The sequence below is a fragment of the Desmodus rotundus genome, chromosome 1 (genome assembly GCF_022682495.2).
Source record: "Desmodus rotundus isolate HL8 chromosome 1, HLdesRot8A.1, whole genome shotgun sequence".
NCBI lineage: Eukaryota > Metazoa > Chordata > Mammalia > Chiroptera > Phyllostomidae > Desmodus > Desmodus rotundus.
Genome location: NC_071387.1, coordinates 201,668,908 through 201,695,223, shown reverse-complemented (window position 1 = coordinate 201,695,223; position 26,316 = coordinate 201,668,908). Strand labels below are relative to the sequence as shown.

At 52.4% G+C, this 26,316-nt stretch overlaps 1 protein-coding gene across 2 annotated transcripts; it reads left to right on the top strand.

The window, feature by feature from the left end:
• Positions 1 to 2,436: 2,436 nt before the first annotated feature.
• On the top strand, positions 2,437 to 25,441 carry GDNF (glial cell derived neurotrophic factor). Of its 2 annotated transcripts, none has more exons than XM_024578572.3 (3): positions 2,437 to 2,606; positions 7,130 to 7,306; positions 24,908 to 25,441. In XM_024578572.3, the coding sequence occupies exons 2-3, from the start codon at positions 7,156 to 7,158 to the stop codon at positions 25,390 to 25,392; spliced, it is 636 nt and encodes a 211-aa protein (XP_024434340.2). In that variant the 5' UTR covers positions 2,437 to 2,606; positions 7,130 to 7,155; the 3' UTR covers positions 25,393 to 25,441. The 2 variants fall into 2 exon arrangements, with proteins under 2 accessions (XP_024434340.2, XP_024434341.3); XM_024578573.3 differs by lacking the exon at positions 2,437 to 2,606 and adding an exon at positions 5,457 to 5,581 and having other exon boundaries at positions 7,130 to 7,228.
• The last annotated feature ends 875 nt before the right edge of the window (positions 25,442 to 26,316 follow it).

Sequence of the window (26,316 nt, the reverse complement as noted above, 5' to 3'; positions counted from 1 at the left end):
GGGCAATGAGATAACCCAGCCACAGATCTGTATCCTGAATGACCTTCCAGTTCCTGAACTTCAATCCAGTTTTCGTGAGGCCTGGCTCGGTGGCCTTTCCGGAAGGCTTTTCGGAGACACGTGGCTGAGTGGTGGAGATTCCGGTCAGCCTTCCTTCACAGTGAACTCCCGTTACTTAGGGTAAACTCAGTGGTATCTGTTCTTTGCAGCCCCCAAAAGCCCAATCAACACAATTCCCAGGGCCTAGCAAGCACTTTGCCTGGCACATAACAAGTGCTAAGTCATTTCAGGTGCTTGGACGGCGTGACCGTCCCCTGTGAAAATCTTTCTGAAAATGAGGAAATCATTCGTGGTTGGAACACAGACTGGTGTTGCCTTCAAATGCCAAACACAATGCTAAACTGGGACAAATAGATGAAGCTTAGTCCACCCGCCCATTTCCAAGCCCATCTGCACTTTACCACAAATGTATCAAAGGGCACCGCGGCGCATTCTGCAGAGTGAGCATCCTAACTTTAGTTCAGTTTGTTTGGATGACAGGACTTTCATTACACTTAATCTCAAATCACAGGAACGTTAGTAAGAACAATTTGCCTCCCACACTAGCTTCACTAACAAACCTCCAAAGTAGGTGATCTTTGACTTTTAAGAAGTTTAATAATACGTGATCTTCCCCCCACCTCGCCACACACATTTCCCCTGTCTATTGTCTGTATCAGCCACTTGAGGAACACACGCTCCCCAACAACCGGATGAGTCCTAAAATAAGAGGTGCATGGATGTAAACTGAGCCTGTTTGTGCTTTCCCTGGCTCCAGCTAATAAAATGAAAAAGGTCCCACTGAATTCACGGCCAATGGCTTCCAGGGAGCAGGGTTCTGCTTAACAAAGACGTACCCGTTTTAGTACAGTATTTTAAAGGTAGAGCTAATTCCATGCCCCGCGTGAATGAAGCGTATTTGTGGGTAGAGTCATGTGCAGGGTGTGTGAGGACTTGCCCTCCTCACTTCCTCTATCTACAAAAGAAGGCACTGGCTGCTTCTGGTGATAACTAACCAACAAGAGGAATGCCCGGAGGGTCTCCCCGAGATCAGGAATGGGGAGCTGGGTCCCGGCTCCCTGAGAACTCAGCACCCAAGGCACACTGCCTGCTTAGGCTTCCCATCTGCGTTTTCGAAAATCTGGGTAAAAGCAAGTGTAGCCCAACCTCCCCTGACCTGTCCCTGATGAGGTGACCTTACGCCTCTGGAATGGGGATTTTGAATGTATGTGCCTACCCCATGTCTGGTATTATATTACAACAGCATGAAAATGGAGCCCAGGATTGAGGAGCCGGCCAGCCTCAGAAGCCTTCTTCGTTGCCTGCCATGTAATACATGATATGCAAAGCCTCTGACTTCAGCCAGCAGATATTTGGAGACCGTGTTGGCCCAGCATGGGGACTCAACTAATGTGTGTTTAGGTCAGAAAGCGAATCAGAAAAGCCACTGGAGGGCACGTCACGGAGTGAGCGCCCTATAAATTCATCCCCACTCTCAGCGTCCCCTGGCAAACGCTGGGCCTCCCTCCCTGGCTGCTCCACACCTCTCCTTCGTAGTGCTGGGAGAACTCCGGCCCGCAGCTCCTCTCCTCGCCACGGCCTCCTTCTGCCCTGCAGAAAAGCCCGAGGGCTAGACACCGAGGAGGAAGGAAAGCCTTCGACAGGCACGAGGAACGCTCAGTGTCCCCCTCCCCGCGACAGCGCGCCCTCCTTCAAAGCGCCGGGACGAAGCCAGGCGCGCACCCCACGGTCAAGTTCGGATTGCCCCCTTGGGTTGGACTGCACCGAGCTCCGCACATTCCTCCAGATCTACCCCGGGAGGAGGAGGCGCGAGCCCGGCAGCGTCTGCACGCGCTGAGCGCTCTCCCTGAACCCCTGGGAGGGGCGCCTCGCGTCGCCCACTCGCACCCTGAGCCCCCACCTCCGGAGCTCGGGCGCCTCCTCGCTGCTCTGCTCTCCCTCTTCCACCACCGTCTCCCGCCCCCTCCCCTCCCCGGGCCCCGCGCCTCCCCTCCCCCACCTCGGCCCCCGGCCCCACGGCCCGGGCTCTCAAGGACCAGCCTGCGCTCTTGGCGCCCTCATGTCTTCAACCGACTCCCTGCGCTGGTTGACGTGGTGCCTCCTTCGGATTTCCAGGCAAGATCTCAGCTCCGGCGGCTGCATCAGCCCAGCCCATCTCGTGCACCCAGGCGCTGCGCCCGGAGAAGGCGCAGAGCGCGGCCGACGCCGCTGAGCCGCCCGCGGCGCCCAGGGCCCGCGCAGCCTTGTCACCCCCCACCCAAGGCAGCTGCAGCTGCTCCGACCTCGACTTCTGGGGGTGCGGGGGGTCGGCGGGGGAACTGTCGCCATCCTTTACCCTTCTCGCGGCGAAGGGGACTGGAGCCTTGGCCGCCGCCTCCCGCGCGCCCTCGCAGCCCGGAGCGGCCCCAGGATTGCTAACTCGTCGTGCCCTGACCAGTGGGGCGGGGCTCCGCACTCTTGCCCTTGGCCCGGATGGGTGTATTGGCTGGGACTTGGGGCTCCTGGAGTTAATGTCCAACCGGGGGTCTGCGGAGACCGGATCCGAGGTAAGTGGAGAAGCGGGCCCAGGTGGAGGGGGCGGGTGGTGCCTGAGTAGCCGGCGGGCACAGCGGGCTTCGCAGCGCGGTCAGAGACGGGGGCGCGGCGGGACCCCAGAGCAGTCGGTGAGATTGGAAAGAGGAAGGACTAAAGGGAACCGAGGCGCGGGGCGGAGAGAGGGGAGAGAGGCTTGCCTTGCGGCGCGGCAGGTTGTCCTCGCACGTGGGCAAAGATCTCTGGTGCCCCTGATGCCTGTAGACCTCGGGATGGCCGAGAGGGGCAGTTTCCCTCCCCTACTCCGCGGAGCTCTGTTCTGTCAAGTCCCAGGACGGTGCGGGGCTGGGGTTGTCTTTGAACCCACCGACACCAGAATGGCCTCTCGGGACGCGCAGCTGCGTAGGTAGCTTTGCCGGGAGTGAAACTTACTGATGAGCCTGTTTTGGTCTGTTCCAAGCAAGGGAGAGCGCAGGCCCCGGAGGGGCTGCTGTAAAGGTGCTTAAGAACCTAAAAATAGAGGGCTCACCTCCTCGGGGCGCGGTCTTGCAAAGCTGCATTCCTCGCCCTTTTCGGATCCCGGGTGCTCACGTCCCAACAGTAAACTCAGGAGGGGGGCTCCCTGGACAGGTCAGGACCCCCGCCCCCCTCGGACAAACATTTGACGCTCCCCAAGGCTTCTCCGTAGGCCCTCGGACTGGTGGTTTCAATGACCTCTTTTGTCCTGCACTCTCTGCCGCCTGCCCGACAGCACCCCCTCCACTACCTTGCACCACCTCGGGGCAGATTTCCTCGCGGTTTGGTTTCCAGCCCCACCCGGTGAAAACCAACCCTCATCGTGGCGGGGAGTGGACTTTCGCCGGACCCCCACTCCAGCCGGTTGGCGCCCCCCTAGTTTCGGCTCTGGCAAACGGGTCCGCAGGGCCACTTGCGCGCCCCGGTGGGCGGGGGGCCGCCCAAACTCCGTGCTCCCTACATTCCTGCTTATTGGCGGGGACAACTACAGCTCTTCCAGCCCCTGCCGCGGATATGTCAGAGCGCGCTCGGCTCCTCCTCAGTGTTTTGAATCTACACTGCACGCCTTCCAAGGAAGAGATGCCGCTTCCAACCTCACGCAAACACCTCTTCCCCCAAAGCCCTCCAAGTGGGAGCCGCTGCGCTTCCACCTGGCCCCGAGGAGGCCTCGGCCCCGCTGCTTCGCAAGGCCTCCGCTTTGGCGGGGAGAGGGGGCAGTGTCGCCTTTTCTACAAGTGTTAGGTGTCCCGGAAGCCCGCGGCGTCCCCACCCCCACTCTCTAGAAGGGGTTCGAGGAAGCCCCAGACCTGAAACCCAGCCTCGGGTCCTTTAACAGACAGACCCCTCCCCAGTCTGTCTACAGAAAGCTCCCCTTGTTCTTTTTCCTTCCCGGGGTCTTGGGCCCAACCTGGGGACAGTTAAGTCCTCGGACAGTCCAGGACACGAGGCACAGTTCAGCAAAGCAATACGTCTTTCAGCAACTTGAGTTCCTACCCCAAAGGAAAACCACGAGTCGCAGCACGCACCCCCTCGCCGCCTTCCCGCTCTCTCCCTGCATCCGGATCCAGAAGGCAAAGCCCAGAGAAAGCTCCCAGCCTGCCAGACACGAGAAGGCGCGGGGGCACTGGCGGCGGGAGCGCTCGCGGGCTGCGGCGACGCTGCCGCCCAGACTCGGGGAATCTGGGGACGAGTTCTAGATGTAGTTTGCGGGACACCAGCCCAGGTGAGGTGGGGCGAGAACGACTAGGGAGAGAGAGGACGGAGAGGTGGGAGGCTGAGTAGCGGGATGCTGGTGAGGACATCCAGAAGTTCCGGGAGTGATTTGGATTTGGGGAGGATGGTAGGGGGAGTGCTCTTCACCGGTTTTATACTCAGAATGACGACGCAGCCTCCCGGACGCGCGGGCGCTACGGGCTCCGGCGGTTTCTGGTGCCCCCTGGTGCCGGGAACTCACGAGCGCCCTGGGGCGAGCGGCGGCCGCGGCGGCCGCAGAGGAGTGTCCTTTCCGCCCCGGGCCTGGGGACCACCAGGTGCCGGCGCCCGCGACACACCCCCTTTGCCCTGCCCGTTGGGTACCAGAAGGGGTGCGGAGGCTGATTTCCTGGCGAGAGCTTGGTTGCCGCACAAGGCAGCGGTTTAAGAAACTTGGGCGCGTAGTAAAGGCGGCAGAAATACGTCGGGCAGAGACAAACAGGGAAGCCGCGGGCCGGGGTGGGGGGCAGAAGGGCTCAGAGACAGCGTCCCCGTAGACAGACCGCTGTGTGTGCCTAGCCCCCAGACCCCTTCCTCTTCCTCCGGGAACTGGGGAGCCTCTCCGGCTGGAGCCAGCCCTAGCGGGGCTCAGAGGGGAGAATGCGCCCTCCCTCCTCCGGGGTGTTGGGAGAGCTCTTCCGAGGCCTGCGCTGCACCCGGCCGGGGGCGGGAACCGGAGCCGGGAGCCTCCTCTGGCGAGGCGGAGTTTTCCACCGTTTCCTCTTTTGCCAGCTTCGCCACACTTCTAATTGAGGATCTCCACGTCCAATTTAAAAAGCCCTCCGTCGGCCAAGCAGGGGGAAAAGGAAAACCCCTCTTCATGTGGAAGGGAAATCTGGTGCCTCTGTCTGCTCCTGCGGGCGGGCACCGCGTTTTGGAATGGCGCGTTAACCCCGCGGCCGCCTGCTCCTCGGGGGCCGCCAGCCATTTCGCACGCTCCCGGGAGCTGGCACGGGGCGAGGGGGCGGGAGGCCTCGCGTCCCCTAGTCCTCTCCGCTGACGCGCCTCGCTGCGCTCGTTTTGCACGGCCTGGGCGGTGCGCCCGAACCCAGAGCCTTGGGTCTTTCCTGGGGCTGCAAACTAACCAGCGCGAATGAGGCGCCTGGAGCTGCAGATCGTCCAGGTTCCTGGTACCCACCGACTCCGAGAGCCCAATAGCTGCGTGGCGAACAGACAGACGCCCTAGGGATGGAAAATGCATTGGTGTCCGGAGCGGTGGGAGGTGGCGGCCGAATTAAACGCTTCTACGGGTGGCCTGCACAGGAACCGGGGCGGGAGTTCTGGGTGGAGACTGGGAGGAGAAGCAGCGGCTGCTGGAAGGGAGGCGGCAGGCCTGGTTTTTAATAAGAGATGAAAGGCGCCCGGGTTTTTGCATTATCTGGAAACTGTCTCCCGTGGGAAAAGTTCAGAGATTTTCCTAGGAATCCGTTTTAGTTGGAGGAGGGGGTAATCAACTGCACGAATCCCGTGGTTTCCACTTGAGAATTCCCTTGGAAACTGGAACCCTGGCTTTGGGAAAACACTGGGTAATAGCCGCGCCCGGGTTCCCTCCCCACCTCCTAAGCCGGGGGAGTTTGGCCCGGAGTTGACGGAGCCTTTTTCTCGCCACCCCCTCCCGCGTGCGTGGCCCTCTCCTCTAGGAGTGCAAGGGCTGAGAAGCCAAATGGAGCCCCTTCGCTGAGAAGAGCTGAGCCCCCACGAGTGGGCGTGGGCGGCCTAGGCCTTCTGGTGCGGGTGTGAGCGGCAGAGGCCGGGACCCGGCTACCACGGTCCAGGAGTGACTGGGACGGGGGGGGGGGGGGGGGGGGGGGAGGGTCTCGAGGCTCATCTGGGAGGAAAGGGATTTAGGGTCGGAATCTCGCAAAACTGCAAAAATAAAGGTGTCCGGATATACCACGAAGCATGAACATTTTTCAAGACAGTGCAATCCCCACCTAAAACCAGTACCGACGCACTGATTGAGCGCTTACTTTATGCTCCGCCAGGCTTTTTCATACGTTATTTCATATTCATAACTTTAGGAGGTGGAACTAGCATTTTAAACCGAGCTGAAGATTTGGGGAGTTATGTAATTTAATCTTATGCCGGCCAAAAGTCTGCAAGTCTCCTACTACCTTCTTGTTCCGACGACAAAATAGGTGGGAAGAATGAGCCGTGGGCGGCGGGTGGGTTGAAGGTGCCACCGAGCCTGCCCCTCCTAGCTGGGAGCAGGATCGGGGCCCCGGGCCAGGGTGAGCTTGATTTTATTCTAACATAAAAGGCCCGGTCGCTTGCTTGGGATGCGAGGTGGTTTTCCGGAGCCCAAGAGAGCTGCCCGGCGGGGAGGGGAGGTCTCTGGCTGCGGTGGAGCACAGGCACAGCGTGGGGGGCTTCCCTGTCGCCGCCGGAGGACGGAGGTGGTGCGCACCACCACGAATAGGGACTGGTCAGGAGCCCTGGTGTCATCGAGCTGACCAGGTGTCCTGGTGTCGTCGTATTGGCACCTGCGCTGGCAGCGGCCCTGGTCAAAAATAAGACCCCTGGGAAAGGGTGGCCGAAGAGAAAGGCAGTTGTGTCTGGACACCGAGAGGGAGCCGCGCGCCTTGGGGCGCGCCAGGATGGGGAGCAAGTAGGGGACTTGGAAGGAGGATGGAGATGCCCAGGGAACCGCTGGGCTGCAGTGGCCTCAGATGATAGCGGTGCCAAATGGGGAGGGGGCGCGGGGATGCTGCACCCAGGGTGGCGCCCAGGCTTAACTTGCGTTCTCCGGTTCTCTCGCCCGCGGGCGCAGGTGCCGCCGCCGGACGGGACTCTAAGATGAAGTTATGGGATGTCGTGGCTGTCTGCCTGGTGCTGCTCCACACCGCGTCCGCCTTCCCGCTGCCCGCCGGTAAGAGGCCTCCCGAGGCGCCCGCCGAAGACCGCTCCCTCGGCCGCCGCCGCGCTCCCTTCGCGCTGAGCAGTGACTGTAAGAACCGTTCCCTCCCCGCTGAGGGCCCGCCGGCGGGCCCCCACGCACCCCTACCGGCCGCCGGCTCGCAACCCAAGTTAGCCCCGACGGCAGCACTGCCTCCCCGCCCCGCGGGCAGAGCTGCGCCGGTGCTGCAAGTGGCTGCTGCCCAAAGGCCGAGGCGCCTAGTCTGTATATGACGCGCGCTGGTTTGCCCAGCGCAGAGGGCATCAAATTTTTGTCCTGTCCATGTAGCATTCCGATGAACAGATATTTTCTCCACCACCACAGGAAAACACGGCTGTGCCCTTTCTCCCCCTCCCCAGCCACACACACACACACACACACACACACCACGTTTGTTCCTCCTTCCCAAGCCCCTTATCTGTTTGGGGGTGCCTGACACTGCTGGATTCTGAAAACGATTGCGCTTCCATCCTAAACTACCCTTGAAAGGAAAGAGGCCTCGGCCTTCCCAAAACCAAGCCAGAGTCCGAGAAAACGCAGCAGGGCCTCCGTTTCCAGAACAGGCATCTGGGCAGTGTCAGATCTGTTCAGAAAAGTTCCGGTTCTAGAAAGACTGAGGGTGAACCGTGATGTCTGGACCTGGGGGTGGGGCGCTGGGGAGGGGAGGGTCTCACTGTAGTTCACTCTGCATATGACAATGTTAACTCCTAAGAAAAGAAACCAGGTTATTCATATCAGAAAATCTATAATTGGGCTTCTCACCAATGTTTTAGGGGGTGCTTTATTAGGGCATGTCAGCTATGACTGGATATAATTTACCCTCCATGCTTACGCAAACAGAAGTTTATCTGTTGGGGGGAGCAAGGTATGCCACATCACAAGTTATCCTTGGGGAGGTAGGTAGGTAACAGAGGCAGAAAATCAGGCCCCAAATAAGGCAATAATGAGCTTTAGCCAGAATGTCACCCTGGCTACGCTGCTCCCACTACCCCTGCGGCTATTTTGCACTTGAAATACACTGTAGTTGTCTGCACAGTAGAAGTGGTTCCCCAAGTCGGCTGTAGGTAAAAGGCCCCCAAACCCTGCAGCCTTGGGAGAAGCACAGCCCAGCAAATCTGAGGAATTTTCATTATGCTTCATTAAAAAAACAAAAGCATATTATGCCAGAAGTCCCAAAAAAGAGAAAAAGTTAATTTTTCAAGGCAAATGAAGACTTCAAGAGTGGCTTAGGTTAGAAAGAGGACAAGCTTGATTTGTTGAAATTAAAATAACTGTTCTGAGAGTTTCTGTCAGTTAGTTGCACTATATAATCCTATTTTTAAAGGCTTTGGTTTCAACTGCAAATTTCTATCTTAATGTATATAAATGATTATCTAATAGAAACTTAAATTTTAAATGCCCTCAGTACCATTGCCTTTAGAACAGTATCCATGAGAGAGCTAAGTGGTTTTTCATTCATTCATACAGCTTAGGCCAGAGGGACAGGGGCACGTGGTATATAAGAGTTTTCTAACCAGGCCAAGCAGGAGAGAAGAATGACTGCCTGATTATGACGCTGCTTCATTCCTGGAGACCTAGTTAGCATATTAATGTCCTGTCTACCTAGGCTTAGTTGGTCCTGGCTCCTGGCTCTGGCTCTGCTTCCAACTAACTCTGTGACTTTGGACAAGTTACTTACTTGCTTGGAGAACTCAATGAACAATTTAAAACTGTACAGTAAAGGAAGGCCTTTCCACCCCAAAATGCCAATGGATATGAGATTTGCCCCCTGGCCTAACATCCTCTGGGAAAAGACTCAAAAGAGATCCCTGCTCACTGGAATCACCTGGGAACAAGAATGAATACTGATCCCAGGCCTCATCCTAAGAGATGCTGATTTAATGGGTTTGGGTGTGGCCTGGGCATCTGGATATTAGATGTTCCCCAGGTGAGTCTCATGTTGCAATCAAGGTTACGATCACTGACCTGATCATAGCCCACAAAAATCTGTGCCTCATATAAGCTACCACCCATCACAGAGCAAGGTGGCATTGTTCCTACTGATTGGGCAGGTGGGGAGCGCATGTTGTGGGGGAAGGGAGATTACTTCCCTTTTCCAATACTGATGCTAAGTCACCAGCGGACGAGATTCTGACTACTCTGCTTACATATGAACCAGCAGAAGATAGCCAATGCTGTTTTCTCTATGGGAACACCCGATAGATCCTAGAGAAAACTTGAAAGAGAAGCTGAGTGGCGTTCTAAGCCAAATTGACTGCTTTCCAGGTATGTTCAATTTGGTAGCAAGCTGTCAGCGCGGGGAAGGCAGAATAACGACAGTGTGCAGACTTCACACACTCGACCATGTCAACGCGCCCCTGTCACAGTGCTGACATTTACATCCTGCTCTGTACACTGTGCAACTGGTTAAGGCTTATGTAGAAAAACATTAAGTCACTTGTTCTATTTGAAATATAAAGTACTGTCAATCCTGGCCCTTCTTCTTTTCAAAGGCTTGTAACTCAGTGACTGAGCAAAGGCCCTTTGATGCCACCTTACCAGTCATTCTGTGCTGTTCAAAGGGGACTGGACTGGACCCCACCCACACTCTCACCCTGAGGTTGCTTGTGTTCTGCTGGTCCAATGTCAATGGAACAGCCAGAATTCTATTCCTAGGATGAACTGTGCAACTAGAAATCATAACTGGCTCGCTTGCTTCCCTAGAGGTTGGCTATCAAGTGAATGGGCTGTGGCTGCCTCCTCTAGCAACTTCGAACTTGCCGAAACTCAAGGCCTTGTGATTTTCTTTGCGGGGCATCCGAGACCTTTTCCTTTAGCTGTCTTTGTTCTTTTATTTTGCTTTTTTTGCCCATGTCTTCTCCAAAGGGCGATTAAAGTAGGCAGTGAGGAATCTAGAAGGTGAAATTCACAGATGTCGTAGCACTTCAGAGCAGAAAGGGAGCCCCAGAAGCAGACTGTCCAAGTATCAGAGGCCCACAATGGCAGGAGGCTGGTCTTCTGAAGCTGGGGCCAGGGTTTCCCAAACCACTGAAGTGCACAGAGAGCATTTGATTCTGCTACTCAGGGGAACACACTTTATGTGAGAGGAAGGTCTGCCACTGATGACCAAAACCATGCTGCCAAAGGTTGTCTGAGTGTATTAGTTAATCGCAGTCACATCCCGGATCTCGGCCGTATGTGACGGCTCTCAGTGTGTCTCCCAAGGAAACCCATAAGGTGCACGTGGCTTTGAAAATCTGCGATCTAAAAACATTCATTCACTTAACAAACAGTTCGTGTGTGCCTGTGTGTGCCAGGCACTGTCCTGGGTGCTAGGGAATCCTTGCTCCACGTAAGAGACTTAAGCTCTACCTTCATGGAATGTGGTGCCTAGTATATGTACGATGTGTGGTATGATTTGGTAGCATTGTCAACCGAAACCACACCGGAAAACCCTTGGGCTGGTAAAGTGGCTTTTTTTCTGGGCCGGGAAGCCAACTAGCAGAAACACTGAGCATTGTGAAACTGCGGGTACAGGCCATCCTCAGTCTGTTGTAACACAACAGGGTTCTATTCCACCAGTTTGGTAGTGAGCCACAAAATTGCCTATAGAAACAAACTTCTAAATCAAGCTATCAAGTTGCCAGGCTAGCCCACAAAAATCTGTATAAACCGGGTTGTAACTGAAATCTAATTCACAATATCATTAGGCTAGAGTCTCTTCCTGGGGTGCCACCTCCCTACATCTGCAGGAGGGCAGAGAGCAAGAAATCAGGGAGTTTCAATAAGCAAGAGCTCAGGTTCATACATTCAGATCAGACTGTGGTTTGGATCCCAGCCTTGCCACTTAACCAGCTGTTACTTAGCATCTCTTAAACCTCAGTTTCCTCATCTGTGAAGTAGGGATAATATTCAGCCTGCCTCTCTGGGTGACTGTGAGGGTTAAATGAGTTAATGCTTTGTAAAGCCCCAGAGATAAGTACTGTAGTTGTCATTTGTCACCCTCCTACTTCCAGCAGCCTCTCCCCATGCTACCACCACAGCCAGTTTCTGCCAAGACGCAGCTCTAACTGGTGGAATTCCAAGCAGCACAACATAATTTGCAGCGTGAAAGAAATGCAGGCCTTGCGGGGAGGCTATTTTGGGCTCCACAGTCACTCGGCTGACTGGCACGTAGGCAGGTCAGCCTTGCCTGGGATTCTTCTCCTGGGTCGGCTCCCCCTGGCTCTTCCCAGGTTTCTCTCCCCCCACTTTCTAAGCCCACACAGTTCCTATGGAATTTTCCCCACCGGATTCTCATAGCCATGTTAGGAAGCCCCTCTCCCCCGTGGGGAGACAGGAGCCAGGGCAAACCAAGGTGTTTACATGTGGGTGTAAGGGGGCTGTGAGCTGGAGGCTACCTGTATTGAGAGAGTGTTGCTGTTTTAAATGATCCCAGCTGGATCATTTCATAAACCCAACAAAATACTTGTAGTGAACTTCAGTGCAACCAGCTGGTTAAGGGGTAAGCTTTCACATGTGATGTTATGGGAGGTTGAGTTCAGAATCAATACAGTGTCTGTCAATTGCTTCCCCCTGCTTTAGGGACTGTGTGGATGAGCGCTAGTGTAACAAAGTAACTACTGGAGCTGGAGGGGGCTCTGCCATGTGGACGGGGGCTCTCGGAATCAAGAAGTGGCACTTCAGACTCTCAGGAGGCACGGATTCCTCACTTGAGAGCAGAGACCAACGTCTCACGCTGGGCCCTGAGTTGCGACCTATTTCAAACTGCGGCTGTTTAGAGAAATCTATTTCAGGCTTGATTTGAATTGGCCCATCTTAGGGCCTTAGGCTGATCCAACAGCCAAAGAATTCTGCCCAAAAGGTTCTACTTTTGCTGATGTAAACATCAAAGGACTATCCGGCATGTTCCCCTCTAACACCCCTTTCATCTGCTTTATTTAGTACTCAAGGATCCGTGGAACCTTCATTCCGTTAAAACACTGGTTCTTTAATTAACCACTTGAGCTTGATCGAGAAGCTAGTACCAAATATCTTTCCGGGCGAGGTGCAATGTGACATCTGAAAAGCAAAGCTGAATGTAAATAGCTGATGATCTAGGTGTAAACTATGGACGGGTAGGTGGGTGGGTGGGCGAGGGTCAGCCAGACAGGCAGCTTTGTCTGCTGAGCGGTTGACCTTGGCTGTGGTCATGATAAGAATTCCCAGCAATGAGGTCCCTGGGTCTGGAGATCACAGCAGGGGAGGATTGGGGGAGAGGGAGGAGTTGAGCTGTACTTGAAAGATGGATCTTAGGAAGGGGAGGGAGAGGGAAAAGAGCACATTCCAGACCCAGGAGAAGCCCGGACAGATCTGTGCCACCACTGGGGAGGGGGGCAGGTGGTGGCTACAGGAAAGCAGACCCGTCGCCAAGTGCTGGGAACAGGTGGCGGGAAGTGGTGTGAAATTGAGGCGATCTCTGTAGGTGACACCCAGATTATGAGGTGCTGTACAATCCAGGAGAAGAAGGTGCTTGCTCTGGTCTGGATGGCAGCGGGCACCTCGGAACACGCCCCGCTGGCAGGCAGTAGCAAGTGGGGCCCGGCCATAGAGCTGTCACACTGCCAACGTTCGCAAGTGTCAGGCCGCTCCTAAGTGGAGACTATATAGTGTGGGCATGGTTTTCACTTTGAAGTAAGGTGCCCTTATTTTTAAAAAGCTTTTAGGCATAGGCACAGTTAAATCAACCTCTTAATCCCCAAGTAAGCGAAGGGCACCTCTTAGCTATCCACGTGGTAAACCCATTTTGAACAAATAGGTTTTAGATCTTGTCCTAGAGGCGGGTGTGTCTGAGCCCCAGCAGACAAGAGGAGATATTAGCATCCCCGGCTTACAGATGGAGAAATGAGACCTAGAGAGCTGCTCGAGGTCACAAAGTCAGTGCCAGTGCAGCCAGAACTCAAACCTTCAACTTCTAGTTCCACAGCCAGTAACTTCGGCTCAACCCAGGCTGTGCCCGTGTCAGTAGATTAAGAAAACACAAACATTGGCTTACTAAAAATACATGGAGTGACCCTGATGCACAGGTTTCCAGGAAATTGATCAAGCAAGCTGATACAAAGAGGCAGGAGTATTAAATTCCTGCTGGGCTGCAGTGGGGTCTGGGCTCCTAGGATGAATAGCTACTTCACAGACCAGACCAGGGCATCGGAAGGAGAGGAATCTGGGTTTCTCCACACACTCCTATGAGACAGATGCTTTTGGCAATGACAGAAGGCCCTCTAACTGTTCAGGACATAGCGAGGTCTCGTTGAGGGCTTGATAGGATGACAGCCTTTGGGGTGCCTTCTGGAAGGTTCTCCTCCTCAGATCACTCCTCTGCTGCCCGGGAAAGTGGGGAGCTCACACAGGGAGCCAAGGATGACTGCACATGTGCCAGACAGTTGCCCCAGTGGGCACAGGCGTGGGCTGCGTGGGCAGTTTGGGTGGCCACTGAGGAACAGCTAGTCAGCTCAGACGAGACAAGGACCCACTTTCGTACAACTTCAATAATGGGCGTGGGAAGTCGTGGTTTTCTGTTTTCAAACTGTTTTGCATTGTGAAGCTGCACCGACACTGTCGTCAACTATTGCGCACGTCCAAGGGGACTGCTAAAACTTTTTATCATGAGTTTGATTAGTTGTACCAGATGTCATTCCCAGCCCACTTGGGGACTGAATATGTGCTTCACATATATTTTTGGCAAAACCGTGAAGCTGCAAATTGAGCTTATTCAATTCATTGAAAACTATTAAACTGATCAGCCCAAATAAATTGATTTTTTTGGTTGGAAAAGGTCCAACTTCGTTTTCAATTCAAATTCACCCATGAAGACCATCACACTTCTAGATCCTAATTACACGATGAATAGATGGATGGGTGGATGGACAGACAGGTAGACAAAGCACCAGGCCTTGCCTGAGTGCCTGGCAGAGTGAAATATAGAACCGCCTGCTTCAGTATTTCTTGGTTATTCATATGGGACTTTCCCTCAGTCAGTGTTCATAGTACCACTGCATACTATGGGTACCCCCGTGTGCCCTTCACCAAGACTGGCCTCTTGTTGGCATTTTGCTTCATTTTTTTTCTGAATCATTTGAGAATTAGTTGCAAGCATACCATTAAATATGAGGGTGATCCCAAACACCAGAATCCATTTATAAAAAATTGTGTACTTCTTCTTACATGTTTAAACTCCAGTCACCTTCAAAGTGGTCTCCATTGGATGCAGTACACCTATCGAGATGGTTTCTCCACTGCTCCAAACAGTTTTTGAACTTCATTGATTTTGGTGTCTTTTAGTGCTTCTGATGTTTTTTGTTTTACTTCTTCAAGTTGGCAAAACATTTCCCTTTGAGGATGTTTTTATTCTGGGGAAACAACAAAACAAAGTCACTCAGGGCAAGATCTGGTGAATAGGGAGGGTGGGGCACAGGGGTCATGCTGTTTTTGGTTAAAAGTTGCTGAACACTCAGTGTGGTGTGGGCAGATGCCCATCATGAAATGGGCAAACACGTTGAAAGAGTCTTCAAAAAGATTCACTGAAGCCAAACACAGCCTCTCACAACAACACTAGCTGGCACACTGATACAGATGGGTTCCTAGAACACTCACCTAGTGGGGGAAGTCTGTACTACAAGGGGCCCACCCTCCAAGAGATAATTCCTCGGCTTTTTGGGGTCCCCCCTCATAGCTCAGGAGTGCCTTCTAATAACAGGGACATTATCTTATAACCACAGTTCAGTTATCAGTCTCAGGAAATTTAACGTTGATACAATACTGTTATCTAGTAGAGAGCCTATATTGAAATTTCCCCAGTTGTGGCAATAATGTCCTTTAGAGATTTTTCTTAACTGGGGGGTCATAAATTGCATTTGATTGCCGTGTCTCTTTATTCTCCTTTATTCTAAAATGGCTCCCGTGCCTTTTTTCTCCCCATGCCATTGACATTTTTTGGAAAGTCTGGGCCTTCTTGCCTGCTGTTTTGCAGACTTCTCTTCAGTGTGGGTTTGTGTGGTTGTTTCCACAGAATTAGATTCGGGCGAGCCTCAGCACACTGAGTTCGCGATGCTGTGTTCTCACACCAGGAGCCACTGACAGCAGGCTGTCCCTGGGGCCATGCAGGCCTCATTGTCCTTGCCTGGCACCTTCAGGTGTTCACTCCCGGAAAGTGCCTCCGAGTAAAACGAGTGAGGTGGGTGGGAAGGCACCTCTCTCTGGAAGATAGGAAGGCGACTGAGAAAGGACTGGCCGCTGGAGTGTTCGCAGGCAGACCAGCGGCAGGTCAGACACGGCACAGGGGGAAGTTTGAGGATCTGGACATCGATTCTCTTAAAACTACTGATTGGCTCTATGGCAGGTGGTCCTGTGCCGCCAGAGGGGCACATGCCTCCGTCAGAAGACAGTGCTCTGTGCCACCGAGGACACAGAGGCACTGCTCGTGGGCTGTGGAGTCAGTTGATGCCTGTGGGGGCCATTTTCAGGCATTTCTAGGACCTCAGAAGACACGGCACACATTTCCACGGCAGACCTGCTCCTTCTGCCTGCAGCACACAGACCGCCTGCCGGGCTCCGGGCCCTGTCCTCTGGACCAGCTAGACGAACGAGGAACCGGTGTCTGCATCCCTGGTACAGGATCTTCACACTGCTGCCCTCACTGTAGGCATCACTGAAGAATTGTCACGGACATGACAACCGTAGGGACACACTTCAGGCACTGTTTGTTAAATGTTCTTGGGCACTGAGCTGAACACATTCCTTCCGTGGTGGCGAAGGTGTGGCCATCCCCATTTTAAAGGGGAAGTTGGGACTCTGTATGGTGAAGCAGCTGAGCCAGGCGCTGGACCCAGGGCAACCTGAGCCCAGCACCTGCTCTTGTGACCATGTCACACGATCACTTCCTTCCAGCCCAGGACACTGCCACGTAACTCTTCTGGCCACGACAGAAAGTCAGCGAGGAGAAAAGCCAGGCATTGGGGGTTTATAAAGGCGGTCATTTTGGAACAATACCGAGAGCTGATTGATTACCTGAGGAGTCAGAGGTTCCAATGTAGTCGCTGGAGGGTAGAGAATCCATCCTCGTGCCTGATCACAAGATCCATTGATCAGGCCTCTTCTTGCTGGTCCCTGGGGTCCTTTTCCCCCCAGCTCAGCCGGCCCCCTGGGAATGGCCGAGGGAAGTCAAGGCAGAATCCTGTGGGAATCCTGGGCCTCTCAGCCCACAGGCGGGGCTTTGTGGGAGTAAGAAGCCAAGGTTCCTTTGCCTCCAGCTTCCACCAGGGTTTCCCTCAAAAACCACCTGCCTCTGGCGGCACCACAAGGATTATTTTCCCAGGAGGCTTTCTGTGCACGCAATTTTATCGGGGAACTTTCTCACCCTTGCCCGTGAAGGTCATTCTGAGGGCAGAGGCAGAGCCCATGGTGCGCCCTCGTTAGCATGGGGCGCTTGTTCCTGATGGGCAGTGCTTTCGCTCACACCAGGTGTGTGTGGATTAGCTGACAAATGGGCACCCCGTTGAGTGTTTTTCTAACTTAAAAGCAGGAGAAAGGACAATTTCCCCCCAGGGGAGCCGTGCTCCATTACTGTAAAATTATTAACACAACTGTAACAGAAGCATGGGCCACAGCAGTGGAAATCAGAGCAAGGCAATTAAAGTCTGAGCGAGTAAGTGGACATAGTCTGTGTCTGCCCAAGGGGGGTATTTTTGGCTGTTTGTATTCATGCAGCGATTTCCATCATACTTAGGACAAGTTTTCTTAGTTCAGTTGTAGGATAAAAACCCCTCACGATGCAGTGTAACGCACAAGTGTGTGCGGTGTTGGTCCAAGTGGGTGGGCAGAGTGGCTTTTAAAAGAATACCCAAAGCCCCGCTTTCTGATTCTGAAATGGTTTGCATTCTGGTTGGTCTTTTCCTTCTGCTGTGAGAGGATCCAGAAATGTTATTTTAAACCAACAAAACACTTGGTGCTTTTACAATGCAAATACTTTTCAAATAAACCCATGTCATTATGCCTTATTGTCAACAAACCGCTTGGTCAGGGAGAGGACGCACCGGGTAGCTCTGGCCATGGCCACAGCAACTTTGTAAACTGCCCCTGCTGGTGATTATTCTTAGGATATAGATGTCGTGGGCCCCTCTTGAAGCTGACCCAAGGGTAGCATGGGACCGGGAAGGTCTTCCTCACGCAGGTGAACCCTCGGGCAAAATAGGGAAGCAGGGATGGTCCTTACATGATGGGCGAGCGGCGCATTCCAGAGCTTAGTGACTTAACAGGCAGATTCTTTTTTAAAAAATTAGTTTGAATAAATGGCAAAATTAACACTTTTAAATAGTAGCAGATGATAGGAACTGTTCGGGGAACTGGAACATTCTCATGGACTAACATTACACATTTCAGCAGTCAGTGAAGGCCCCGTGAGAACGAGGGTCGACAGCTTCCAGGACAAGCTGCAGGGCCCTCGCGGCCCCTTCGGTAGCAGTTGCAGTGGGTGAGTCTGGCCTTGGCATCAGGAGCTGCTGTGGCCTCCACATGCTTGAAGCAGTGAAAACAGAAATGATGAAGCAGATTTTAAGAAAGTGGTGAGTTTACGGGTCAGGCTTCTGGATGCAGGAGACTGAGGGATTGCAGCATGGTGGCGTAGGGTGTCCTCTGAGAAGAAAGCCTCAGGCTGAGGGGTGAGGATGTCCCCCACGAGAACCTGGGTGTTTCAAGGCTCCAGCACAGGGCCCTTTGTGCATGGCTTTTCTCCTGCCCTAAAGAGGGCAAAGGGAGGCGACTTGATGTGTTGAGAGACGCTTGGTGGTGATCACTTCAAACTGAGACAAGAAGTAAACTGAAAAGGTTGAGAACTCCTAGAACCTACAATACACCCTGTGGGGTTTCACAGGGCCCCTGATGGCAGTGGCTGAGTGGCATGTAGCCGGGGTATCAGCCGAGGCGGTCCCCTCCCAGAAAGAGGTGACTCGGGCAGCACTTTCCACCAAGAATTAGACCATCTGCATGTTAGGGTTTTAGCCATGGGAAGGGCCCCAGAGAGGGTCCAGTTGACCTCATCAGGCTTACTTGCCTAGTCCAATGTCACAAGGCTGGGCAGGGACTGACCCAGACTGGAATCCCAGGCGCTGTCCTCTCCAGTTCTGCAGCAAGAGTCATTTGGTGCCAGAGTGCGTTTGAGGAGCTTCCGGAGATGGGGCCTCTCTGTCTGAATCTGCCGCCACCCTTGGCTGCCGGTTTTCCGGTTTTACCTGGGAAAACGCCAGATCTGCCTGAGACTGGTAGGCACGAGCCAGGACACGGGAGCGATGCCCCTGAAGGCCATGGCGTTCCCTTTCGTGGAGACAATGTACTGAATCCCGGGGCCGTGGCAGCCTCATTTTAGCATTCACACTGACTTCTCAACAGCAAGTGCATCTCTCACTTCCTGTTCTGAGTTTGGTGAACACCTGCAGAGGAAAGCAGCGCACCTGGCGTGTGCTCCAGAGGGCATTCCACGTGCCCCATGACTCAAAAGCTGCAGGGTACCTTACTTAAAAGCAAAGCTACCCGGATTTTTACTTAAAAACAAACAGCATCATGGAGCACTCCAACCAGTTTGGGCTTTGAAACCAAATCATCTTGAGTTCACATTTACCAGCCATGTGGCCCCAGGCAAATACTGATCTTCGCCGAGCCTCGGTTTCCCGATCTCTAAAGTGGAGATGCTATGCAATCCCCACTTGAGCTTTGCAGGGATCTTGCTGGGTTTAAAGTTAACATTGTGTGAAAATCGGCATCCATCCCACCATTATATCGGTAACATTTTTAGTGCCTCACGGAAGCTGTTATGTAAAATATAGAATAATGAAATTTTCTAATGTGAGGAATTAGAAAAGACTCTGCTATGTAGTTCCTATAATATTTCAACAGTAGTGAAAGGAAATCATGTCTGTGCCTTACTGAACAGTAAAAATAAGCCGGTCCAATTAATGACATTCATTGGGAATTTTCTTGAGAGGTTGTATCAATCTGAGGCTGAGCTTTCCATGTAAACGTGTGTGTGTGCATATATACATATATGTATGATTGCATAGATATAAAGAGAAAGAGGGAGAACTTCTATTTTTCATATACTTGGTCTACAGAGCAATTTGTACTTGACCTGGGGAACAGGCAAGCAAAGAATACTAGACCACGTGTCCCACAAACCCCACTTGCCGCCTGTCTGCAGGCAGCCTTGAGGAAAGAGGCTCTATGTGAGGACAGCTGCCCAGCACCTCAGCAGCCCCGGACACAGCACACCCGGGGGCCAGCTCCCCACCCCCCAAGTGCTGGGCACTGCCAGGAGTGAAGGCGTCCAGATGCTGGTTCCAGACACCCCTCTTACGGTGTGGCCTTGCCTTAGGCAGCCACTCACCCCTATGGACCTCAGCACATTAACACTTGCCCTTGTGACATGCAGGAGCTGGGTGCTTTACAGCCAAGAATGGAGGCAGGTCCTCCCCACAGCAAGAAACTCCTGTGACCCCTGGGCCCCCGAGGCTGGCTCTGGCCTGGCAGATGGCTCCTTTAATAGAGAGCCACTGGGGACGAGGGTCCAGCCTCCTCTTTCGTGGGAGCCTCAGAGACCTTCCCGTATCCTACTTCCCTCTGATAAGGGGTCATCTCCTTGCCGCCTTGACCTTGTCAAGGGGTCATCTCCTAGATGACCTTGTGCTGCCTCCCTCGTGGGCCCATGGCCTGAAGACAGGCTACAAGCCTGCAGGCTGGCTTAGCCCCCAGCCCGGCCAGGGCGAGGAGGAGCACAACTCTACTCAAGCAAAAAATGACCCCTTGATCACCTTGTAGTTAACCTGTACTGCATTTGAGAGAAATCTAACATTCAGGAGACTCTCCAGTGAAGGTCAGCCTCACCGAGATAACGTCTGGAATCATGTACCTTCCAGTTCGCGGTTACAGGGAGTCCTCAGAGGCCTCGCCATCATTCCCATAAAAACTCAATCAGCTTTACAACACAGTCAATATCCCAGTCACCTCCCTTTTTCCCAAGGTGACGTATTTTTTCCCCATAATCAAGTGAGGCAAAGTCTCTGCTGCGAACGGCTTGTTCTGAGAGAATCGTGCCCCAGTACAAGGTTTCATTTGTTTAAATAAGACTGTTTATACAAAGGGCACATCAAAGTTAGAATCCTTTAAATAGAATAATGCCAAAATATTTGGTTGCAAACTGAAAGATGACTTAAATGCATTTGGGTATTTTGGTTTGTCAAAAACTTGAGCTTTTAGATGGAAGTGCTTTTCCAGCTGAGGTGTCTCCTCCAAGTTGGTCTGGGAAGTGAGCAAGCCTTTAAAAACCAACGATGGTCCTCTTTTGTGGTTGGCAAGGGTTTTACTATCAAAGTTAATACTGAGGGCCATTTGTGCAACTGACATTCTGCCAAGCTCTTTATAGGATGAAGAACAAAGCGATATAACATTAAGTCTTAATTTAGGGAACAAATCCAAACCCAAACGCCTCTCTTTACCTGAGCACTGTGAATTCCTGGGGGATTGAGGCCGCTTTGGGCTTCCTGGTTCATCCCAGGGAGCTGACCTGCCTGGGCCAGGTTCAAAGCCTCTGCAGAGTTTTTGAGGCCAGGCTCAGTGAGGTGCTTGGCTCCTGCTGTCCCCCAGAGGCCTAGTGTTGATAAAGTGAGACCTCTCTACGCAAGAACTTGGTCTGCACCAAAAGGCCCAGAATTAGGAATTTAGTTGGAAGGAACAGGACCACTTGCTCTGTGGTTTGGAAAATATAAGTTTGCCCTTTTCTGGTTTCCAAAAATTATATCCAGGTAAAACATTCAGCATAATTATTTATATTTGCTTTTTTTGCTGTATTTTTCAATAAGAAGAAAGGGGAGGAAAGGGGCCTTTCAGCTCAGTAAGAAGCATTTATGGCCTGAATGTGGGGCTTAAATAAGTATGTCCACGTTAACAAGGTATGAGGGAGGTTTTCCCATCAAAAGGAGAAGTTCCCATTAACTACTCCCTTCAGTTTAACGCATCGAACACTGGCTGACCACTTCCCAGGTGCCAGGAAGCCTTTCAATTCAGGGTCAATGATTTGTTCACCGCATCACCCAAAAGCCCAAGGGGCTGGTCTATTCATACCGCACCCCCCCTGAAAGGCCAAGTGGAATTGAAAATAAGAGAAAGGGACTAAACATTCTCATAATGAAGTACAAGTATGTCCCAAGTATTATGGAGGACTGCTTATACTAAAAATGTATTCACTATTTATCTGAAATTCAAGTTTAACGGAGCGTTCTGTGTTTTATCTGGCAAGCCACGCTAGAGGACAGAGCTATGCAGTCACAGCGTCTTAAAAAGGAGGGAGCATGTTTTTCAGGGACTTTGAAAGTATACGGTAATAAACAAGAACATTATAAATGCTGATTTAAATCATTATTATCACTCTAGTCACGTTGAATTACATAATTGATCGTGTGCTATAAGGTAATGAGTCTGTAAACCAATGTAAGTTGAACTTTTGTAACTCAAATGTGTTCCCATTTGTTTAGGTTAAAATTTCAGTAATGTTTCATCCTCGTTTATGATTAATCTTCAGTTGATTCTTCATCGATTTTAGCTTCCTATGTTCCCAGGTTTTTAAGTTAATGATCTATTTGGGAATTCTTAAACGACTCCCAGGGACCCCATTGTGTGAGTCCTTTTGTAAAACAAAGAGTCTCTTTTGGGGAATTTGAAGACCTTTCTTGTATTTTGATTAATCACCTCTACTATCTCAGTTTTAGAAGTTCAAGTGTGGATTTTTCAAATTGAGCACACCTAATTTCCTCTTTTATAGCTTATTATTGAAAAAAACACAAACAGCATGAGCAGCTCATTTTTCAAAGTAAGTAGTTCATTTCTTTAAATCAGAGTGATTTAAAGTTTTAAGAAAAAAGTAAACTTCCTGAGGAAGTCCAGTGCTCAGGGGAAATGACAAATTCGGAGCGCTGTCCCGCTCTCTGGCCCACCCCACAGTGGGGACAGGTGACTCCCAGGAGCAGGGCCTGTTCTGCACACTCAGGATGGGGTAGGCCTGAGAGCTGGCACTTTGAAGCCAAAGGAAGCGGGCCTGGCAGGGAAGGCCAGCTTGGAGAAGATTATTCCGCTCAGCTCTCAGGTAGAGAAGTCCTTTTGGAGCTTCGCAGCCTCCCGGGTGAGGTGCCTGTTTATTTTGGAGCCTTCCGTTTCCCCAAGGGGTAGTTCACAGCAAAAGTCCAAGGACTCATTCTTTCCCCTCTTAATGCGAACTAGTTCATTCAAAAATTATTGTGAGCCTCCGGGGACCAGACCCTGTTTAAGCCATGGGATCCACTGGTGAGCAAGCCAAGCCACCTGGTCCCTGTGTCCTCAAGCTCACACTCCATCAGAGCAGACAGACAATAAATCACAAACATGAGAAATAAGTCACACATACCTGGTGTCGGAAGGTAGTACGTGTCAGGAGGGTGGCGGGGTCTGGATGTGGGCCTGGGGAGGAATTGCGTTCAAAATGAGGGAGGTCAGGGTAGGACTTGGCAGTGGGGACATTTGAGCGAGACTTGGAGGGCACATGGGAAGTCAGCCACTGGGTGCTCTGAGGATCAGTGTCCCAGGCAGGAAGAAGACAGCCCAAGTCCCTGCCTGTGTCTGACCTCTGGTTCTCAGCCCAAGACGTTTTGCCCCAGGGGACATTGGGCAATGTCTGGAGGCACTTTAGTTTGTCACTGCTGAGGGGCTGGGGATACTACTGGCATCTCTTGGCTAGAGGCCAGAGATGCAGCCAATCATCCTGCAGAGCACCAGGCAGCCCCCACAGCAAAGAATGAAGGGGCCGGCCCCAAATGCCCCAGGCGCCGAGCTTGAGAGGCCCTGTGTTGGAGGAAGAGTGAGGAGAAGACAAGGTCGGAGGTAGCAAAGGCTGGGGGATGGGCCGTGGCCAGGCCAGGTAGAGCTTTAGACCCTTGTGGACTTCGGCTTTGCCCCCAAGAGAAATGGGGAGCTCCTGGAGTGTCTGGAGCAGAGGAGGGGCACGGGTGCATGAGCAGTTGTGAGCGCTGCACTGGCTGTAGGTGGAGAGCAGGCTGAAGGAGGGAAGGCCAGGATGAGGGAGCTACCCAGGCAGGAGGGGTAGGGCTCAGACTAGCGGGGAAGAAGCTGCAAACTTTAGACACTGGTACCGAGGTGCTCTGGGGATTCACTCGATCCCCACTCTGTTCATTGCTACAGATCATAAATCGTCTAAGTGTTATCTGTATCTAGGCAGATGGATGGGGGTGGTTCAGTCACATTAGCTGGATTTTGTTTTGTGCAGGAGGAGGACACCTGAGGTCTTTTCAGCAATCCGTTCATGACCAAACAATTTGATGTGGGTTAGGCACAGTGTAACCCTTCTCTGCTTTAACATGGTCTCGGCCAAAAACACTGACTCTTGCTGAAAACTCTTTTGTGGTACATTTCTCCAAGCCACATGTAATGCTGAACAGACTAAATTACCTGAAAATGGGGTGAGGGGAGCATAAAATATCCAGTACCTAATAAACAGGCATTCGAATTGCTTCCCTCTTCGAGAAATGTATTCAACTGTTCAAACGCTGCCTCTTCTCTTGATTAGCCAAAGTGAGGGCTGAAACACAGCAGAAAATCCCTAGAGGTAGCTAATTCCCGCCTTTCCCTGGAGGTCTCAAGCATCACAGCAGGGACCTTGTCATTCCTCCCTGCAATGTCCCTAAAGTGCACATTGTGTCCTGTTTGCAACCCAAGACAGGAGGTGTGTGACAGCCTGCAGCAGAGGCTGGACCCCGCCCTGGGGTCAACTGCATCTCATTCCACCTGGTGCTATGAAACCTTTTAATGATCATCTCACAGTATTACCATATTTTCTAATGTCATGCTGTTCCAAGGAGGTGGTAAATCAGTGTCTTCGTTAGTGAAAAGTAGGCTGTTTTTAGCCTCTTAATGCTGTTTAAGGAAGTTTTAAAATATAGTTGCATTCATGAGCTTTTCATGTGTTCTATGAAAATGATTCTGGTCCCTTGGACCCTTGCAAAGCTGTTAAATTGGGCAGGTTTCCGGGATGAGCACGAGCACTCGGTAGCAGCAGTGAAGGATGACTCCCCATCCACAGTGACCCTTTTGTCAGCATCCCCGCGTCACAGCCCCTGGGTCGCTGCATCAGAACTCCTCCGGGCTCACTGGCCTCCCTGCACCTACCACCAAGGGTTGAGCTCTGCGCTCCAGTTAGCATCCCCACTCAGACGCACTGTTCGCGACCCTCTACTCTAGGCTCTGTTTTCAGAGACAAAAGTAGCGGTGGAGGGTCAGCCAGCTCACAGCAACCTCTGTGCAGTCTTGTGAAAAGTGACAGATGTTATACCAATGAAAACCACGCCCCTAAGGATTTGTTTTCTACCAGGAAGTCATGGTGCCACCACGTCAGACTCCCCTTTCAAGGGAATTGTTTTCCTTCCACGGAGTCTCGGAGGGTGCACGTTAGCCTCTTCTCTTGGGGGGTGACAGTGGCCACTTAGCTGGATGCCTGCCCATTGTGCTCTGGGTCCAGCCCTGGTTGACTCTGGGAGGCCCTTTGATCTAGAAGATGGCTTGAAATGACCATTGTTGTCTCACGTTTTCTGTTTTCTCGTTGAACAGCAAATATGCCAGAGGATTACCCTGATCAATTTGATGACGTCATGGACTTTATCCAAGCCACCATTAAAAGGCTGAAAAGGACCCCGGACAAACAGATGGCTGTGCTTCCTAGAAGAGAGCGCAACCGGCAAGGGGCGGCTGCCAGCCCCGACAACTCCAGGGGGAAAGGCCGGCGGGGCCAGAGGGGCAGAAACCGGGGCTGCGTCCTAACCGCTGTGCACCTGAATGTCACCGACTTGGGTCTGGGCTATGAAACCAAGGAGGAACTGATTTTCCGGTACTGCAGCGGCTCCTGCGAGGCCGCCGAGACGACGTACGACAAAATATTGAAAAACTTATCCAAAAACAGAAGGCTGGTGAGTGACAAAGTGGGGCAGGCCTGTTGCAGACCCGTCGCCTTTGACGACGACTTGTCGTTTTTAGATGATAACCTGGTTTACCATATTCTAAGAAAGCATTCCGCTAAAAGGTGTGGCTGTATCTGACCCCTGCTCCAGAGACCGCAGCGCATTGCATTCCTGCTACAGTGCAAAGAAGGGGACCAAGGTTCCCAGGAAATGTTCGCCCAGATGGAAGACGAGGACCAAGGCGGAGGAGGAGGAGGAGGAAGAAGGCAGCCATTGGGGGAGCCTGGTACAGGGAGATCCAGCTGCAGAAAACTGGACAGGAGAGGGAGAAAACAGCCGTCTGGACTCTCCCAGACGGCAGCCGATGCCACCAGAAGCTCAGGGCTGGTGTCCCTGGTTGGGTGTTACCATCGTTCCACCTGATACAGTCCACCGTCCACCGTCACCAGCCGCGGGCACGGTTGCGGATGCACTTGAAACCAAACCAGCGTGTCTCCTGTGGTTTGTTTTCACACGTCCGGAGACAACGGGGAAACGTAATCCTGGTGTCGTTCCTTGTCGTTACATTTTACTGCTGAAAGTGAGAAAGGTTTATTTTTCTGTCACTCAGTGGAGACATGCCCCGGAGAGAAGGGGAGAAAAAAAGCAAAGACACAGAGACAGTAACCTTGGAATCTGAAAGTGAAGGCCTGAGGTTTACTACAGCCAGTATGTTGTGAACGGCTGGTGATTCATTTTGAACTTGGTGTGTGGGGTGGGAAGAAGTGGGCTAGGAACCAAAAAGGCTGTCCTCATGACTAAAAACCAACCTGAAGGTATTTTGTTTCTGGCCCTGGAAACAGGAAACCAGTCGTGGTTTTCGGCAGCGTTCTCGCAGGAGAGCAAATGGGGAAGCCCCCCCTCCCCTCCCCGGGGCAAGGAGGCCCTCTGGCCTGTCGGTTTACAGAGAGACAGATGTTACATACACCCCAGCTCCGTGTGTGCGTGGTCACCAGTGACCAGAGAAGCTACCCGATGCAATGCATCCATTTCAGATACAGAAATATAGAGAAGATATTTATT